We start from the raw sequence: 21,358 nt of genomic DNA on the forward strand, positions 1-21,358 counted from the left end.
AAGCTCTATTTGTGGGAAGAAAACGATTAATATTTAATTTGGGTACAGTGTAGCATGACCGCGCAATTGTCATTCAAAGTGCGACTATGCTGAAAGCTGAAAATTGTCCTGGGCAGGAAGGGGGGAAAGTGCCTGGTATTGAGGTGGTTAAACACCGGGTATCAGAAGTCACACTTGTCACCAGGCCCTGGATTTTACCACCGTGGAGGGATTGGGGGGACTCAAGCAGTGTTGTCAACCTCCCATCAGTTTGAAAAAACAGCCTGTCCATAGGACAGGAGAATCATCCTGAGAGACGGTGGCTGTAGCTGAGCCCAGTGTCTGTGACAGCAAGCACCCTTCCCCCCTCCCTGCACAGATGGGAGAGCAGAATATCATCAGGAACTTTGGTGAACACTGGTTAGTGCTTAGACTCTGCACCTCAGGTAAGCCCGTGTCATCTGCCAGGGTGACCTGTTTCTGTACTTATCCAGTTGGTCAGTGGGTGCCTCTCTACTGCTGTAGCTACTGACCTGTGAGCCTGAACCCTTACCATGACAGCAGGAGGAGGAGAACATAATGCCCCAAAATATCAGTTCTGTTTTCTGGCTTGTGGCTCTGAAAAACTCTAATTTAGTTACATATGGCCCCTGCCAAGTCTTTCTGTCTTCAATTGTGGCCTAGTTAAAAGACTTACATGGTGTGAAGCATCTCTGAAATATTTCTGATTCTCGACTGTGACATAAAATATGAAATATTTTTCAGAATACTATATGCCTCATCTCTTTCTCTAACATAGTGGTCAAGTAAAAATGCTTGCATAATGTGCGGGGAGTCTAGACAACATTTTGACTGTTCTTCTTTGACATAGTATACTCTGTTATTTCTTGAAAAAAATGACTTATCTCTCCCTCTTACATTGCTGCTCCAGACCCCATTCAAACTGCTTACATATTTTGCAGCCACTGGGCTCTATTCACAGAGAGGTATTTTCTTCTTTAAAATTTTCTGTGAAATATATCATAGTGTTTTTTGGTATTCACAAAAAAAATGCTACTAAAATACCACATGAGTTATTTTATGAAGTAATGCAGCCGCCAGCATCTTCAACAGTCAGTAACTGTCATGGTTGTTAAGGAGTGGGCAGCCACCCTGTCACCCACTGACAGCTAAATGTAATGAAAGGAATTACCAACAATATAAAATCATGGAAAAAGTGGTGTGGGGACCCCTTCTGATCAATACCAGGCCCGTCGGGTCTGGTATGGGTTTAAAAAAAAAATTGTGTGGGGTCCCCCCCCAAGATCCATACCAGACCCTTATCTGAGCATGCAGCCTGGCAGGTCAGAAAAGGGAGGGGATGAGTGAGTGCCACCACTCCTGAAACATGACCACATGCCCTGAGCATAGGGAGGGTGCTTTGGGGTTGGGTGTGGCTCTGCCCCCCAAAGCACCTTGTCTCCATGTTGATGGGGACAAGGGCCTCTTCCTCACAACCTCAGCCAGTGGTTGTGAGGCTCTGCAGGTGGGGGCTTATCTGGAAGCTCCTTTTAACAAGCTCCCCCATGAATGAGTATGGGGTACATAGCACCCCTACTTATTCACCAAAAAAAGTGTAGTGTAAATAAACAGAGGAGGCAGTTTTTGACAAGTCCTTTATAAAAAAAATTATCCCCTGGAATAGATCCAACGTCAATCATAATGCCTGCCGCATGCATTTAATTATTTATTTCCTTCTATTAATTGCATTTAACTCCTGTTCATGAGGTATTTACCAAGCGTTTTCAGTGTTTTGTGGTAAATACTGCAGTTTCAGGATCACATGCAATATTTACAGAAAATGTGTCTGGACACCTACATACTGCCTGGGATCTGGTTCTGTGAATGGAGCCATATGTTTGGCTCTTGACTCTGAAACATGGCACTGTAATTATTTTGGTTTTCCTTAACAACTGCTCCATCTCTGGAATGTGAGTTTGACTAGTAGTGCAGTGGCATCCACGAGAAATGGGGTACCACTGTAAGCCAGGCCAAGCACTACTGGGGTGTCATCTCAGCCCCAAAGGGCTAGGACCCATGCCAGCCTTCCCTATGACCTTCAAACCCCACTATGTGGGACTTGTAAGGAAAATGGCTGCACTTTGGTTCACTATATACTTTAGATAAGGGGCTTGAACTTTTGAACTTTTTATACAAGTTATATGAAATGCTTTTGCAAGACTTTTATAATGTCAAAATGAAAATTTACTAGCAAGGAAAATAGGGAAGTTAGGGAAGCTAGCTAGCTCATCGCACATCTGGCCTAAAGCCAATGGTACATGACTGTATTAAAAGGTTATTCCCATATTTCAAAATTATTCATATTATTCATTTTCTCGGAATTCAAGCTAAGAAGGTATATTTAGACAAAAGAAATTTTAGGTACTTTCTTAGTCACGTCACTGAGCATGTCATATAAAATATAACTTGTGATATGTAACTTGTGATACCTGTACTCTTGTGATTGGATAAACTAAGGGACCGCCCCTTGGTTTGCCCCTACTGATAAATGATTTGTTACCCTATATAAACATGTAAATTGATACAATACATTTGTATTTCTGGATATCCAACTGTGTGTGGTGTCGTGATTTAACCAATCGATTGAAAGATCCTTTTTGATGTCCAAGTTCAGCTCGAGCAAGGAAAAGGTTTGAGGGCGCACTTGACCAGTTAACCCTTACCCTTACAGGACTCACAAAAAAAATATACTCCTACTGATCCACCAACCCCATCCACCACATGCCAATCCCCGAAATGACCCAGCATTTGACAAATTATATAAAACTCGGCCACTAAATTTTTTCTCAAAGAAATTCACCCAGTTATTTACCCCCAACCAAAATATCTCTGTGGATGAGTCACTTGTCCACTTCACAGGCACGCTGGGCTTCAAGCATTTTATCCCCAGCAAAAAGGCCCAATATGGGGTTAAACTCTACAAATTATGCAACAGAGCCACAGAGTACACCTATGCTTTTGAAGGTGTACAAAGGGTAGGGCACCAAGCTGCATTACCCTGAATGCCCAGAGTACACTGGAGCCAGCGGAAAAGTTGTTTGGAAGCTTGTATATCCACTCCTTGAAAAGGGCTACCATCTACAGTGCCTTGAAAAAGTATTCACAACCCTTGAAATTTTCCACATTTTGTCATGTTACAACCAAAACCGTAAATGTATTTTATTGGGATTTTATGTGATAGACCAACACAAAGTGGCACATAATTGTGAATTGTAAGGAAAATGATAAATGGTTTTTATTTTATTTTTTTACAAATAAATATGTGAAAAGTGTGGCGTGCATTTGTATTCAGCCCCCCTGAGTCAATACTTTATAGAGCAACCTTTCACTGCAATTACAGCTGCAAGTCTTTTTGGGGATGTCTCTACTAGGGATGAGCCGAACACCCCCCGGTTCGGTTCACACCAGAACCTGCGAACGGACCGAAAGTTCGCATGAACGTTAGAACCCCATTGACGTCTATGGGACTCGAACGTTCAAAATCAAAAGTGCTCATTTTAAAGGCTAATTTGCATGGTATTGTCCTAAAAAGGGTTTGGGGACCCGGGTCCTACCCCAGGGGACATGTATCAATGCAAAAAAAACTTTTAAAAATGGCTGTTTTTTCGGGAGCAGTGATTTTAATGATGCTTAAAGTAAAAAAAAAAAAAGTGAAATATTCCTTTAAATATCGTACCTGGGGGGTGTCTATAGTATGCCTGTAAAGTGGCGCGTGTTTCCCGTGTTTAGAACAGTCCCTGCACCAAATGTCATTTTTAAAGGAAAAAATCTCATTTAAAACTGCTTGCGGGTTTAATGTAATGTCGGGTCCTGGCAATATGGATGAAAATCAGTGAGACAAACGGTACCCCCCAGTCCATTACCAGGCCCTTTGGGTCTTGTATGGATATTAAGGGGAACCCCGCACCCAAATTAAAATAAGGAAAGGTGTGGGGCCACCAGCCCTATATACTCTGAACAGCAGTATACAGGCGGTGCAAACAAGACAGGGACTGTAGGTTTGTTGTTAAGTAGAATCTGTTTGTCATTTTGAACGGGTACATTTTTAACGTGTTTAGCTCCAGCCAAAATATCTTTTTTAAGCTTTTTGGAAAACATAGGGAAGGGTTATCACCCCTGTGACATTTGTTTTGCTGTCTTTCCTCCTCTTTAGAAGATTTCTCCTCACTTTTTGTCCCAATGACAAATGTTTTTTGAGAATTTGGGTTTTTTTGTGGAACAAGGATTGGAAAGCATCAGTGGAAAGGAGAAATGTTTTTCCCATATTAACTCTTACAGGAGAGAATTTCCCTTCCTAGGGGTAGATTTCATCTCACTTCCTGTTGTCTCCTTCCGTTTGCAAGTAGGAGTCGTTTGTAAGTTAGATGTTTGAAAGTAGGGGCCTGCCCTATATACTCAGCAGAAATTTGGGCCTTAGGTGTTGTTGTGGCCACAACAACGTAAGCCCTCACAGGGCCCTGCTGTGAAATATTAGATCAAGAATTGTAATTACATGCCCCTGTTGAACAGGGGCAGAAAAACTGGGCCTTTGGTGGTGGTGCTGGTGCCACAACACTGTAAGTCCTCCCTCGCTCTTGGTGGGTGCAGAAATGGGCCCTGCTGTAAAATATTAGATCAAGAATTGTAATTACATGCCCCTGTTGAACAGGGGCTGAAAAATTGGGCCTGTGGTGGTGCTGGTGCCACAACACTGCAACCCCTCACAGACACTTTAGTTGGAACGCAGGAACGAGCCCTGCTGCAAAGTATTGCATCAAAAATTGTAATTACACGCCCCTGTTAAACAGGGGCAGAAAAATTGGGCCTTAGGCACTGGTGGTGGAGCCCAGAACCAAAAATGTTCTTACAAGCTATCAGCGTGATGATTGAGGAGGAAGAGGATAATTACTCAGGGATAGTCACTCAGCATCAGCATAGGCAGTCTTTGAAGGGATCTGAGATTTCAAAAAAAATTATTCGGTTACATCAGCATCAGGTGCTTGGTAGCTGGTGGTGATCCAAGACTGATTCATTTTTATGAAGGTCAGTCGATCGACCGAGTCGGTGGACAGACGCACCCTGTGATCGGTTACCACGCCTCCAGCAGCACTGAATGTGCGTTCCGAAAGAACGCTGGATGCAGGACAGGCCAGTAGCTCAATTGCATACTGTGCAAGCTCTGGCCAGTGATCCATCCTCAAGACCCAGTAACCCAGAGGATTTTCGGTGGGAAAGGTGTCCAAGTCTGATCTTGCCCCTAGGTATTCCTGCACCATGTAAAACAGACGCTGGCGATGGTTGCTGGAACCGATCATACCTTGGGGCTGCGGACCAAAAAATTGTCTGAACGCATCGGTCAGACGGCCACCTTCTCCACCGCTCCTTCTTTGACTGACCGAAGCCTCAGCAACACGTTGTCCAGAAACAGGAGTTTGTAACCTCCCAGTCTCTGGGAACGCGTTGCACAGACCTTTCTGCAAGGCCTCCCGAAGATGTTTCATCCTCTGCTCCCTCTGCGATGGCAAGATAAGGTCCGCAACCTTACCCTTGTAACGTGGATAAAGGAGGGTTGCCAGCCAGTATTGGTCCTTCTCCTTGATACCACGAATACGAGGATCCTTACGCAGGCTTTGCAGGATCAGGGAGGCCATGCAGCGTAGGTTTGCTGAGGCATTCGGTCCGGAGTCCTCTGGGTCACTAAGGACGACATGGTCCGCAGCCACCTCCTCCCAGCCACGTACAAGTCCATGTGTTTCTTGGGACTGATCCCTTAAAGACTGCTGCTGATGCTGAGTGCCAGGCTCCACCTCCATATTGACACAATCTTCCTCCTCCTCCTCCTCGTCCTCTTCCTGTGTGATCGGCGGGCACACAGGAACACTGTCTGGATAAAGGGGGCCTTGAGAGCTAAGGAAGTCCTCCTCTTCCTGCCTCTGTTCTGCCTCAAGTGCCCTGTCCATTATTCCACGCAGCGTGTGCTCCAACAGGTGGACAAGGGGGACAGTATCACTGATGCATGCACTGTCACTGCTCACCATCCTCGTGGCCTCCTCAAATGGTGACAGGACAGTGCATGCATCCCTGATCATGGCCCACTGGCGTGGGGAAAAAAAACAAGCTCCCCTAACCCTGTCCTGGTGCCATAGTCGCACAGGTACTCATTGATGGCCCTCTGCTGCGTGTGCAGCCGCTGCAGCATGGCCAACGTTGAGTTCCACCGGTCATATAATGCCAGTGCTCGTCAGCCGAGCACTGGCATTATATGACCGGCAGAAATGCACACAGACTTTCCTGGCCTGCCTCAGGACATCCTGTAAGCCCGGGTACCTGCCCAAGAAACGCTGCACCACCAAGTTAAGGACATGAGCCAAACAGGGCACATGGGTCATTTGTCCCTGTCGGAGGGCAGAGAGGAGGTTGGTGCCGTTGTCGCAAACCACCATTCCTGCCTTAAGTTGGCGTGGCGTCAACCACCTCTGAACCTGCCCCTGCAGAGCTGACAGAACCTCTGCCCCAGTGTGGCTCCTGTCCCCCAAGCACACCAGCTCAAGCACCGCATGGCATCTTTTGGCCTGCGTACTTGCGTAGCGCCTTGAACGGCTACGGAGCACCGCTGGTTCCAAGGACAAAGCACAGGAAGAGGCCATGGAGGAAGAAGAATAGGAGGGGGTGGAGGAGAGAGGTGTGTCACAATCATTAGCATTTTGGAGGCGTGGTGGCGGAACAACCTCCAACACTACTGCACCTTGTCCTGCATCCTTCCCAGCTGCCAGCAGAGTCACCCAATGCGCCGTGAAACTTAGGTAACGTCCCTGTCCATGCCTGCTGGACCATGAGTCAGTGGTAATATGCACCTTACCGCTGACTGCCCTGTCCAGTGAGGCATGGACATTGCCTTCCACATGCCGGTAGAGAGTCGGAATCGCCTTCCGTGAGAAAAAGTGGCGTTTGGGTACCTGCCACTGAGGAACCGCACATTCCACAAACTCACGGAAGGGGGCAGAGTCTACCAACTGAAAAGGCAGCAGTTGAAGTGCTAGCAATTTTGCCAAGCTAGCATTCAACCGCTGGGCATGTGGATGGCTGGGAGCAAACTTCTTTCAGCGGTGCAGCAGCTGGGGCAGGGAAATTTGCCTGGTACAATCTGACGTCGGTGTACCAAAAGCAGATTGCCCACAAGTACTTGGCTGTGACACACCTAATTCTACACCTTCATTCCTCTCAGTGCAGGTCTCAGAGAGGACTGAAGGTATAGTGGAAATCTCAGCTGATGAGGAGCAAAGAGAGGTCCTCTTTGTTCTTTGGTGTGGGTCTTTTAGATACGCTTGTCAACGAACTGCATGGCAGGTCAACATATGTCGGTTAAGCATGTGGTACCCAAGCGGGAGATGTTTTGGCCATGTGAGATACGCTTGAGACATATGTTGCAAATAGCAGCAGTGCGATCTGATGCACTCGTCTCAAAAAAGGCCCACGCCAAAGAACTTTTTGAATAACGCGCAGAGACTGCAGCGCCCTGCACATGTGGAGCTTTGGGGTGTGATGCAGTCAATGTGCTGCCCTTATGATGTGCCACCTCCTCCTCCTCCTCTCTCCTATCAGGCACCCACGTTGAGTCAGTGACCTCATCATCCCCTCCCTCCTCATCACTGGAGCAAACCTGGCAGTATGCTGCAGCAGCGGGGGCTCATGTCCGTGCTCATGTTACTGCCTTCATCGAGCTCAGTATCATCATCAGAGCCTTCCAAACGCTGGGCATCCTCCTGGAGCATGTACCCAACACTGTGGTCAAACAGTTCAAGGGACTCCTCAGGAGGACATGGTGGGGCTAGGGAAGGAGTCACTGATGACATTGAGCCGAGGGAAGAGGCCGCTGCTTTGCCAGACAAAGTACCCTGGGCATGGGTGAGAGAGGATGAGGAGGATGAGGACGGCTTGGTCATCCACTCGACCAAGTCTTCCGCATGTTTCGGCTCAACGCGGCCAGCTGCCGAAAAAAAGGCCAAGCGTGTCCCACGGCCACGTGCTGATGAGGATGCACCGTCTCCACGACCAGCACTAGACACAGAGCCTGCTTGCCCTCTCTTATTGGCTTGTGACTGTCTACCTCTCCTTCTTGGCCTTCCAGACATACTAATGGCCTGTAGCTGCACTAAGCTGGGATATATATATATATATATATATATATATATATATATATATATATATAAATAAATATATATATATATATATATATGTACGTACTGATACAGCAGCTAGCAAAATCAACTGCCTGCCTGTAGTATGAGAACACCACCAACCTTCTACAGGTAGCTTTAGCTGAACACTGTGAGGTGGACGCACCCTACTAACTTGTAGGTTTAGCTGAACACTGTGAACAGGACGCACCCCACTAACTTGCAGGTTTAGCTGAACACTGTGAACAGGACGCACCCCACTAACTTGTAGGTTTAGCTGAACACTGTGAGCAGGACGCACCCCACTAACTTGTAGGTTTAGCTGAACACTGTAAGGTGGACGCACCACACTAACTTGTAGGTTTAGCTGAACACTGTGAGCAGGACGCACCCCACTAACTTGTAGGTTTAGCTGAACACGGTGAGCAGGACACACTGCACTAACTGTAAATAGTCTAGCTGCCTGACTGTGGTACTAATAGGATAAAAAAAACACCAGTAATTTTCTTCAGGTAGCTGTATATACTGTAACAAGACAAGCTTGCCTGTCAGTAAGAAGATAACAGAAACGGATCTAGCTGAACACTGTGAGCAGGACGCACCCCACTAACTTGTAGGTTTAGCTGAACGCTGTGAGGTGGATGCACCCCACTAACTTGTAGGTTTAGCTGAACACTGTGAGCAGGACACACTGCACTAACTGTAAATAGTCTAGCTGCCTGACTATGGTACTAATAGGATCAAAAAAACACCAGTAATTTTCTTCAGGTAGCTGTATATACTGTAACAAGACAAGCCTGCCTGTCAGTAAGAAGATAACAGGAACGGATCTAGCTGAACACTGTGAGCAGGACGCACCCCACTAACTTGTAGGTTTAGCTGAACACTGTGAGCAGGACGCACCGCACTAACTTGTAGGTTTAGCTGAACACTGTGAGCAGGACGCACCCCACTCACTTGTAGGTTTAGCTGAACACTGTGAGCAGGACGCACCCCACTAACTTATAGTTTTAGCTGAACACTGTGAGCAGGACGCGCTGCACTAACTGTAAATAGTCTAGCTGCCTGACTGTGGTACTAATAGGATCAAAAGAACACCAGCAATTTTCTTCAGGTTGCTGTATATACTGTAACAAGGCAAGCCTGCCTGTCAGTAAGAAGATAACAGGAACGGATCTAGCTGAACACTGTGAGCAGGACGCACTGCACTAACTTGTAGGTTTAGCTGAACACTCTGAGCAGGACACACCCCACTAACTTGTAGGTTTAGCTGAACACTGTGAGGTGGACGCACCACACTAACTTGTAGGTTTAGCTGAACACTGTGAGCAGGACGCACCGCACTAACTTGTAGGTTTAGCTGAACACTGTGAGCAGGAGGCACCCCACTAACTTGTAGGTTTAGCTGAACACTGTGAGCAGGACGCACTGCACTAACTGTAAATAGTCTAGCTGCCTGACTGTGGTACTAATAGGATCAAAAGAACACCAGCAATTTTCTTCAGGTAGCTGTATATACTGTAACAAGACAAGCCTGCCTGTCAGTAAGAAGATAACAGGAACGGATCTAGCTGAACACTGTGAGCAGGATGCACTGCACTAACTTGTAGGTTTAGCTGAACACTCTGAGCAGGACGCACCCCACTAACTTGTAGGTTTAGCTGAACACTGTGAGGTGGACGCACCACACTAACTTGTAGGTTTAGCTGAACACTGTGAGGTGGACGCACCACACTAACTTGTAGGTTTAGCTGAACACTGTGAGGTGGACGCACCACACTAACTTGTAGGTTTAGCTGAACACTGTGAGCAGGACGCACCGCAACTAACTTGTAGGTTTAGCTGAACACTGTGAGCAGGACGCACCCCACTAACTTGTAGGTTTAGCTGAACACTGTGAGCAGGACGCACCCCACTAACTTGTAGTTTTAGCTGAACACTGTGAGCAGGACACACTGCACTAACTGTAAATAGTCTAGCTGCCTGACTGTGGTACTAATAGGATCAAAAGAACACCAGCAATTTTCTTCAGGTTGCTGTATATACTGTAACAAGACAAGCCTGCCGGTCAGTAAGAAGATAACAGGAACGGATCTAGCTGAACACTGTGAGCAGGACGCACTGCACTAACTGTAAATAGTCTAGCTGCCTGACTGTGGTACTAATAGGATCAAAAGAACACCAGTAATTTTCTTCAGGTAGCTGTAAATACTGTAACAAGACAAGCCTGCCTGTCAGTAGGAAGATAACAAGAACGGATCTAGCTAAACTGAATACAGTGTATATATATATATATGCAACACCTGGGATGCATATATATATACACAATACACTGTAAGTGCAGCTAACTGACTGACTGTTCTGCCTAATCTATCTAACTCAAATCAAATGTCACTGTCTATCTCTCTCTCTCTCTCAATGAACGCCGGAACACACACTACACAGGGCCGCCGTGCAGGCGGCCTTATATAGTGTGGGACGTGTACTAAATCCCCTGAGCCATAATTGGCCAAAGCCTCCTTGGCTTTGGCCAATTACGGCTCTCTGTTCAGGTGGCGCTGTGATTTGCCAAGCATGCGGGTCATAGTGTATGCTTGGCCAATCATCAGCCAGCAATGCACTGCGATGCCGCAGTGAATTATGGGCCGTGACGCGCCACACCAATTTGGCGCGAACGGCCCATATCGTTCGCAATTCGGCGAACGGGCGAACAGATGATGTTCGAGTCGAACATGGGTTTGACTCGAACACGAAGCTCATCCCTAGTCTCTACCAGCTTTGCACATCTAGAGAGTGACATTATTGCCCATTCTTCTTTGCAAAATAGCTCTGTCAGATTGGATGGAGAGCGTCTGTGAACAGCATTTTTTAAGTCTTGCCACAGATTCTCAATTGGATTTAGGTCTGGACTTTTACTGGGCTATTCTAACACATAAATATGCTTTGTTTTAAACCATTCCATTGTAGCTCTGGCTGTATGTTTAGGGTTGTTGTCCTGTTGGAAGGTGAACCTCCGCCACAGTCTCAAGTCTTTTGCAGACTCTAACAGGTATTTGGCTCTATTCATCTTCCCATCAGCTCTGACCCTGCTAAGAGAAAAGCATCCCCACAACATGATGCTGCCACCACCATGTTTCACGGTGGGGATGGTGTGTTCAGGGTGATGTGCAGTGTTAGTTTTCAGCCACACATAGCGTTTTGCCAAAAGTTAAATTTTGGTCTCATCTTACTAGAGCAGCTTCTTCCACATGTTTTTTGTGTCCCCCACATGGCTTTTAGCAAACTGCAAATGGGACTTCTTATGGCTTTCTTTCAACAATGTCTTTCTTCTTGCCGCTCTTCCATAAAGGCCAGATTTGTGGAGTGCACGACTAATAGTTGTCCTGTGGACAGATTCTCCCACCTGAGCTGTGGATCTCTGCAGCTCCTCCAGGGTTACCATGGGCCTCTTGGCTGCTTCTCTGATGAATGCTCTCCTTGCCTGGCCTGTCAGTTTAGGTGGACGGACATGTCTTATTAGGTTTGCAGTTGTGCCAAACTCTTTCCATTTTCAGATGATGGATTGAACAGTGCTCCATGAGATGTTCAAAGCTTGGGATATTTTTTATAACTTAACCCTGCTTTAAAACTCTCCACAACTTTATCCCTGACCTGTCTGGTGTGTTCCTGTGGCTTTATGATGATGTTTGTTCACGAAAGGTTCTCTAACAAACCTCTGAGGGCATCACAGAAAAGCTGTATTTATACTAAAATTAAAATTACACGTAGGTGGACTCTATTTACTAATTAGATGACTTCTGAAGGCAATTGGTTTCACTAGATTTTAATTAAGGGTATCAGAGTAAAGGGGGCTGAATACAAATGCACGCCACACTTTTCAGATATTTATTTGTAAAAAATCATGAAAACCATTTATCATTTTCCTTCCACTTCACAATCATGTGCCACTTTTTGTTGGTCTATCATATAAAATCCCAATAAAATACATTTACGTTTTTGGTTGTAACATAACAAAATGTGGAAAATGTCAAGGGGTATGAATACTTTTTCAAGGCATTGTATATGTGGATAGTTACTATACAAGTTTGCCCCTCTTCCGCAATCTTCACAGGAAGAAGAATCCAGCATGTGGTACAGTGAGAGTCAATAGGAAGGGCTTCCCACAAAGACTCATTAATGAAAGACTACGACGAGGGGAGATGGCGCTTTTGTGGAATGAGGATATAGTGGCTATCAGGTGAAGGGACAAACGAAACGTCTACATGCTCTCATCAATTTATAAAGACACCTACATAGAAATCCCCAGAAGAAATGACCCAATCCAGAAACCAGCACGTGTCCACGATTATAATTTGTTCGTGGAGGAGTCGACTTCAATGGCCAAATGATCGAACCCTACCTTCCCACAAGAAGAACCCACCATTGGTATAAAAAAGTCTCTATTTATTTTTTTAGTTTGGCCATTTATAATACTTATGTGATTTATCAAAAAAATACCACCGAAACCCCCGTATCCTATCTTTATTATCAAGAAGAAAGTAAGTATCACCACCCTGAAGGCCCACCAGAAAGCATTCGCTCAGATTCAGTGAGCAGACTCCATGAACGCCATTTTCCTAAGAAACTCCCCCACCCCAGTGAAACAGGCCAAAGTCATCAAAAGAAATACCGGGTGTGCTCCAGAGGAGTTAGAGACACCACATATTACTGCCCAGTGTTCCAGGGCCTTCAAAAGTGTGATAGGTTGTCAGGTAATTAGATGTGTAATTTATGCTCCTAGAACTCCTGGAGGTGCTACTTGCATGTTGGGCCTCTGTATGTGGCCAGGCTGTGTAAAAGTCTCACACATGTGGTATCGCCGTACTCAGGAGGAGTAGCAGAATGTGTTTTGGGGTGTAGTTGCAAGTATGCATATGCCATGTGAGAGCGATAACCTGTTAATATGACAATTTTGTGAAAAACAAAATCTTAATTTTGCAAAGAATTGTGGGAAAAAATTACAACTTCAAAATGTCTACTTTCCAAAAAGGGGTAATTTGGGGGTTATTTGTGCTTTCCTGGCTTGTTAGTGTCTCAAGAAATTAGATAGGCCATCACTACATCATGTGTGATCAATTTTCAATGGTTGCCACCAAGCTTGTAGACTCTATAACCTTCACAAAGACCAAATAATATACACTTATTTGGGTTATTTTTATCAAAAATATGTAGCAGTATAACTTTTGGTCAAAATCTTTTTTCATTTATAGCGCAAAAAAAACCCAGTGGTGATTAAATACCACCAAAAGAAAGCTCTATTTGTGTGAAAAAAGGACAAAAAAATCATATGGGTACAGTGTTGCATGACTGAGTAATTGTCATTCAAAATGTAAGAGCACTGAAAGCTGAAAACTGGTCTGGTTAGGAAGGGGGTATAAGTGCCCAGTGGGCAAGTGGTTAACGGAAGATTTATTTCATATCACTCATTCTCCTTTGAATATTCACATATCTCTATCTAAATGACCTCACTGCTATCTTCCTCAACTTTTTATGAAGAGCTTGTCTTATCTCCTGGTTCCTCAGGCTATATATGATAGGATTCATCAATGGAGTCATTACAATGTACAATAAAGAACTGTACTTGTTCACGTTAGGTGACAGTTCATTAGATGGAGTCACATAAATAGTGATTAAGGACCCATAATATGCAGCCACAGAGGTCAGGTGGGCACTACATGTTGAAAAGGATTTTTTTCTGGCAGTAGAAGATGAAATCTTGAGAATGATCATAAAAATGTAAATGTATGTCCCAAAGATAAAAGCAAGAGCACAGAATGTGGATAAGACGGCGTATGTGAAGTCTAGCCATTGTACGATAGATGTGTCTGATGTGGACAATTGCATGACTGGGCCCAAATCACAGAAGAAGTAATCAATGTCACTGGGGCCACAAAACTGAAACTGAAATATCAAAATAAATTCAATTGAACATAGGCTCCAAGTTATTGTCCAGCAACCATAACCCAACAGGAAGCAGATTCTGCGGTCCATAATTAAGATGTAATGTAAAGGATTACAAATAGCTACATATCTGTCATAAGACATTACAGCAAGAAGAAAACATTGCACAAACCCAAAGTTGAAATAGAAATACATTTGTGTGATACAGCCAACAACAGACATTTTCTTCTTTGTCCTTATTATTATCTCTGCCATTATTGGTATAACACAAGTGGCTATTAGCGCATCAGCAAAAGCAAGGTGCTGGAGAAAGATGAACATTGGAATTTTGAGATTACTATTGGTTGACACTAGAAGGATAATTGAAACATTTCCAGTCACTATTGCAATGTATAATAGAAGTAGGATAGCGAAGAATAGAGGTTTAAAGTTATCTAGACCTTGTACTCCAAGAAGATGGATCTCTAAGACTTTTGTTTGGTTGTCTTGACACATCATAAAAACCAGGAAGTTGACCTGTCAGGTAGGAGAATTAAATATGTAGTTATACAGATAATATAAGAAGAGAACACCAAAGAAACAAGTGACAAGAAATATTTGCACCTCCATTTTGTCCAGAAAGCCCACTCAAGCTGCCAATAATGTAAATTTTGAGTTATTGAATTAGAATCCGCTTCATACTGTTCAGGTTGTCCACTCCATTCGGTCTTCTGGTCTCCATTATAATCAAAGTGTCCATTTCATACTATATATTGTTTAATGTGTGCTTGAACTGATTTGTTTTCTGCAAGCTGCAAAATGATCTTTTATTAAAGTTTACTTAAAGGGATCACACATTTTCTTAAAATAACAATACGGTTGAAACTGCAAAGTCAACACAGGATAACACAATATTTCCAAATATGACTTTGTGATGCTGCCCCGTGGCCTTCTCTTTTGTGGTGGCAACAGCCATCTCTATCCCCTTGTCCTCACTAGTTTTAGGCAATCACTCCTCAGAAGCACCAGTCCCGCCCCCCCCCCCCCCCCCCGTTACCCCATAGTGTATGCAACTGGGAATACACTGGGCTACTGATTCTGAAAGGTCTACAGCAGGAGGTTGATCCCATGTCAGCTTTTACAAGCCCTGGAAAAGTAATGTGGCTCTCAATACCTCTGGTGTTCCTGCTGGAGCATACAATGCATGGTGTAATATCATGGCTACTGAAGACACAGCTGAAGAAAGAAGAGGAAAACTTCCAATTGTCTCAGGGCTAGTAAAATTCTTTGCCCAGTCCTGTGAGGCAAAGGCAGCAGAAGGCAGATGAGTAATAAGAGCAGGGGGATTGAGGTTCTGCTTGTGAGAAGGGTAGGCTTGTGATGGTGGTAGTGTGGAGGAAGAGGGTTGGTGGTGTGGGGGGCAGTTTCATACCTCCCAGATCACAAAGCTCCGCAATCTGAGGTAGCTAAGCAGAGGACTTTGTTGCATCTCTTGATGTCTTCTCTTTAGGCCTTGGTTTGCAGACTTTTTTGTTTACCAGGCAAAGCTGCCCTTTGTGTGCGAAGCATCACCCCACACTTTCACACTGCAAAGTTGGACTCCAAAACATCCCCCTATTTTGTCCCACCATTTGGCATACCCAGACATCTCAAGTCTCCCGCGAGGTGCGAGAGACTCCCGCATTTCTGTGGCGGCTCCCGCACACCTGCAAGCGCCTCCCGATCTCCCGGGAATGATCGGTGCTGAGGTCAGTTGTGGAGACCGACTCTGTCACCGCAGATGTCTCTGCAAACAGCTTCTGCTTCTAGCATCCCCATCAACACTAAACAATCTGACCTTGTAATTAGGGCTCTGGCTGGCGGCCATTTTGTGGTGGACCAAATTGCATTGATTTTAATAAGAGAATTCTCAAATGCTAGAGAACAAAGGATCTTCTTGTGTTGAGTCTACGGCATCATTTTCCTAAGAAAAACACCTCCTTACAGCATAGGACAAAAAAAATATATAGTGTGTGTGTATGTGTATATAATAGTATATATCGGTCACCTACTTTCATGTAGGTGAGCTTTTTGTGTTTAAATGACAAAGTACGGTTTCAGGTAAATATAGGCAGGCTTGCATTGTTATACCAGGCCTGGTTGTTTATTTTGGGAACTGGGAGTGTCAGTGTAGTGCAGGGTGTGGCCACCTGTGCTTGGACCCAGAGATGCCTCCTTTTGCTTTCAGTGGAAATGGTTCTGGAAGAGAGGTTGGACTTGGGATCTGAGCGACAGGCAGCTTGTGTGTGAGTTCTGGCCAATCATTAATTTGTTTGGCAGGAGGCGGGACTCTCATAAAAGCTGGGGTCACATGTTGCGGGAGAGTTCCAGAGTTCCGGAGAGGGAGAGTTCAGGGAGAAGGCCCCCTGCGGGGAGCCAAGCAGAGCCCCCCCCCTACGGGGAAGGAGGGGGGGACCAGGCCACAAGGAGGAGAGGAGTTAGTGACACCGCACAGCATGTAGTCGCTGGTGTCACTGGACGCCCCTGTGGGGAAGGGAGTGTGCCAGACTGGAGAGAAGGGATGGAGAAACCATTACAGAAGAAGTAGCAACTAAGCGGAAGACAACTGGGCGATTGATTGTTCGTGAGTGGAACATGGAAGTAAGTGAAAGCCCTGGGGAAGGGTACTACCAGAGGCTGAGGGATGTTGGTACGCAAGTCAGTGAGACAGGTGGTGATGGCCTGTGACTTAGGGTTCAACAATGCCCCGGGATTCCAATCAGTCAGGCGGGAGGAATTATTCAGAGTAATCTCTTCCTTAGCTCAACTTGGAAGTACGGGAAGTAGTGGTCAAAAGGCGGCGGTAGAGCTCCGAGCACAAATAGAGATACAGGTTGTTCTAAAAAGGCCTATGGGTGAAGAAGTTATTCAGAGTGACTCTTTACTACGTATTCTCTAGTAAATCTACCCAAGTTTATATGCAAAGAGTTATTCAGAGTGGCTCTTTGCTATTCGTTTCATTGTTCTTAAGGACCGGACTGCTCCTGTCTTCCCAAAGAAAAGTTATTCAGAGTGACTTTTCATAGTCCGCATTGTTCTAAGACCCCTTTCACACCGAGGGCGTTTTGCAGGCGCTATAGCATTAAAAATAGCGCCTGCAATCCGCCCTCAAATAGCTGCAGCATTGTCTCCAGTGTGAAAGCCCGAGGGCTTTCACACCGGAGCGCTGCGCTGGCAGGACGTCAGGAAAAGTCCTGTCAGCAGCTTCTTTGGAGCAGTGAATGAGCGGAGTTTACCGCTCCTCCACCGCTTCTCCCCATTGAAATCAATGGGGCAGCGCTGGGATACCGCCGGCAAAACGCAGCTATTGCGGCGCATTTCAGGCAGTTTTAACCCTTTCTCGGCCGCTAGCGGGGGTAAAAGCGCCCTGCTAGCGGCCGAAATGCACCGCAAATCCAATGGTAAAACGCTGCTAAAAATAGCGGCGTTTTACCGCCGACGCTATAGGCAGCTCGGTGTGAAAGGGGTCTAAGTCTTTGCATGAGAAAGCAAAGGAAATATTATAAAGCAGCAAAAGAGCATCTCAGAAAACCCTTCTCCTATCCCAGTTCATGTTACACCAATAAAAGCAAGAGAAAACTACAATATGGACTGTTTCTATTTCTATGGGCTGCGATTAGTTAGATGGTGAATATGATTTACGGCGGATGTAACACACAAATTGCAGCTCCTTCGGGGGTAGTGCGCTACATATACACATACACACTGTTTGTTTAGTCGTTATGTATTTACTTTCTTTTCTTCTTTATTTCAGAGCAGATCTATCTATCTATCTATCTATCTATCTATCTATCTATCTATCTATCTATCTATCTATCTATCTATCTATCTATCTATCTATCTATCTATCTATCTATGAAAGAGAGAGAGAGAGATCTCTCTCTCTATATATATATCTAAATATATATACAGTGGGGACGGAAAGTATTCAGACCCCCTTTAATTTTTCACTCTTTGTTATATTGCAGCCATTTGCTAAAATCATTTAAGTTCATTTTTTTCCCTCTGTAATGTACACACAGCACCCCATTTTGACAGAAAAATACAGAATTGTTGACATTTTTGCAGATTTATTAAAAAAGAAAAACTGAAATATCACATGGTCCTAAGTATTCAGACCCTTTGCTCTGTATTTAGTAGAAGCACCCTTTTGATCTAATACAGCCATGAGTCTTTTTGGGAAAGATGCAACAGGTTTTTCACACCTGGATTTGGGGATCCTCTGCCATTCCTCATTGCAGATCCTCTCCAGTTCTGTCAGGTTGGATGGTAAACGTTGGTGGACAGCCATTTTTAGGTCTCTCCAGAGATGCTCAATTGGGTTTAAGTCAGGACTCTGGCTGGGCCATTCAAGAACAGTCACGGAGTTGTTGTGAACCCGCTCCTTCGTTATTTTAGCTGGGTGCTTAGGGTCATTGTCTAGGGTCATTGTCATGTTGGAAGGTAAACCTTCAGCCCAGTCTGAGGTCCTGAGCACTCTGGAGAAGGTTTTCATCCAGGATATCCCTGTACTTGGCCGCATTCATCTTTCCCTCAATTGCAACCAGTCGCCCTGTCCCTGCAGCTGAAAAACACCCCCACAGCATGATGCTGCTACCACCATGCTTCACTGTTGGGACTGTATTGGACAGGTGATGAGCAGTGCCTGGTTTTCTCCACACACCGCTTAGAATTAAGGCCGAAAAGTTCTATCTTGGTCTCATCAGACCAGAGAATCTTATTTCTCACCATCTTGGAGTCCTTCAGGTGTTTTTTTTAGCAAACTCCATGCGGGCTTTCATGTGTCTTGCACCGAGGAGAGGCTTCCGTCGGGCCACTCTGCCATAAAGCCCCAACTGGTGGAGGGCTGCAGTGATGGTTGACTTTCTACAACTTTCTCCCATCTCCCGACTGCATCTCTGGAGCTTAGCCACAGTGATCTTTGGGTTCTTCTTTACCTCTCTCACCAAGGCTCTTCTCCCCCGATAGCTCAGTTTGGCCGGACGGCCAGCTCTAGAAAGGGTTCTGGTCCTCCCAAACGTCTTCCATTTAAGGATTATGGAGGCCACTGTGCTCTTAGGAACCTTAAGTGCAGCAGAAATTTTTTTGTAACCTTGGCCAGATTTGTGCCTTGCCACAATTCTGTCTCTGACCTCTTCAGGCAGTTCCTTTGACCTCATGATTCTCATTTGCTCTGACATGCACTGTGAGCTGTAAGGTCTTATATAGACAGGTGTGTGGCTTTCCTAATCAAGTCCAATCAGTATAATCAAACACAGCTGGACTCCAATGAAGGTGTAGAACCATCTCAAGGATGATCAGAAGAAATGGACAGCACCTAAGTTAAATATATGAGTGTCACAGCAAAGGGTCTGAATACTTAGGACCATGTGATATTTCAGTTTTTCTTTTTTAATAAATCTGCAAAAATGTCAACAATTCTGTGTTTTTCTGTCAATATGGGGTGCTGTGTGTACATTAATGAGGAAAAAAATGAACTTAAATGATTTTAGCAAATGGCTGCAATATAACAAAGAGTGAAAAATTTAAGGGGGTCTGAATACTTTCCGTCCCCACTGTGTATATGCTTTGAAGTAAAACAATTAACAAGTGTATATGCTGACATCTCACCAAAGCCCCCCAAACAATATAAAAAAAATTGTAAAAAAAAAATCTAAAAAATTAAAAAGTGTAAAAAAATAAAATAAAACACTGACACCACCCTCCCCTACCAACACTATCCACTGCCCCAATCCCTTCCCCCCAAAAAGCATTGTGAAAAAAAAATTAAGAAACAAAATTAAATTGTAAAAAAATCAATTATTAAAAATAAAAAAAACTACTGACACCGTCCACTGCCACATACCACCCACCCACTTCCCCAGAAGCACTGTGGAAAAATATTAAAAAGGTGATTTAACCACTTGCTTACTGACGCACTTTGAATGAAAATTGCGCGGTCATACAACACTGTACCCAAATGAAATTTTTATCTTTTTTTCCCACAAATAGAGCTTTCTTTGGTGGTATTTGATCACCTCTGCGGTTTTTATTTTTTGTTACAAAAATTTAAAAAGACCGAATTAAAAAAAAAAAATTATATTTTTTTATATTTTGTTATAAAATTTTGCAAACAGGTAATTTTTCTCCTTCATTGATGTACGCCGATGAGGCTGCACTGATGGGCACCAATAGGCTGCTCTGATGGGCACTGATGGGCTGCACTGATGGGCACTGATGTGCTGCACTGATGGGCACCGATAAGGCGGCACTGGCAAGCACTGATAGGCGGCACTGGTGTGCACTGAGAGGTGACACTGAGAGGTGGCACTGATGGGTGGCACTGAAGGGCATTGATAGGTGGCACTGGTGGGCACTGAGAAGTGGCACTGATAGGTGGTACTGATAGCTGGCAGTGATGGGCACTGATAGGTGGCAGTGACGGGCACTGATGGGTGGCAATAATGGCCACTGATCAGCACTGGTAGGATACACTGATAGGTAGCACTGCTCGGTGGCAATGATGAGGCGCTGATTGGCACCACTGGTGGGCATTGATAGGTGGCACTTGTGGGCATTGATAGGTGTCATTCATGGGCATTGATAGGTGGCACTGGTGGGCACTGTGGGCACTGGCAGGTGGCACTGGCATGCGGTAATTGTGGGCACAGATGAGGCAGATGTGCCTCCTTCCTCTTCGGGACCGATGTCCCTTGTACACGCTGTCAGCGTGAGGAGAAGAAAAATAAAAGATTACCGAGCTTTTGTTTACATCACGTGATCAGCTGCCGTTGGCTGACAGCTGATCACGTAGTAAGGGGCCGGGATCGGCCCCTTACTCCGATCTGTGATCACCCGAGTCTCTATGACGGTCTCCTGGAAATTCAGGTCCGCACTGTGGCCGTCATTTGGCTATAGCGCGGACGCCAAGTGGTTAAAAAATATTTTGCCGCGGGTGGTAGAGGGGTTGCGGACGCGAAGCGCCACCTCCCTGAAATGAGTTTACCACCTCCCTGAAATGAGTTTTTGCAGGTTGGGATGTCTGTATATCTGCCAGAACATTTATTAAATCTGGTCTCTAATCCACCGTATTGGAGGCACAACTGCAGGACAAAAGCAAAGGGTATAAGCTGGCTGCTCTAAAACAAGTTGGCCTTTGGGTGCTTCACTTGATACAGAGGAAGACAAATTCGTCCTGTTCAAATTTGTTATCATAAACAATTTGG

The 21,358-nt window shown here is 45.0% G+C and overlaps 1 protein-coding gene across 1 annotated transcript; it reads right to left on the minus strand.

The window, feature by feature from the left end:
* Nucleotides 1-13,685: 13,685 nt before the first annotated feature.
* Nucleotides 13,686-14,633, minus strand: LOC141134779 (olfactory receptor 6M1-like). Its single transcript, XM_073624216.1, has one exon. It carries the CDS (start codon nucleotides 14,631-14,633, stop codon nucleotides 13,686-13,688), a length of 948 nt encoding a protein of 315 aa, XP_073480317.1.
* Between the last annotated feature and the right edge of the window lie 6,725 nt (nucleotides 14,634-21,358).

Source organism: Aquarana catesbeiana, linkage group LG03, assembly GCF_042186555.1.
Source record: "Aquarana catesbeiana isolate 2022-GZ linkage group LG03, ASM4218655v1, whole genome shotgun sequence".
In the NCBI taxonomy this organism is placed as follows: domain Eukaryota; kingdom Metazoa; phylum Chordata; class Amphibia; order Anura; family Ranidae; genus Aquarana; species Aquarana catesbeiana.

Coding starts and splice junctions, on each gene's coding strand:
- LOC141134779 (XM_073624216.1), bottom strand. CDS start 14,633: ATGATGTGTCAAGACAACCAAACAAAAGTCTTAGAGATCCATCTTCTT.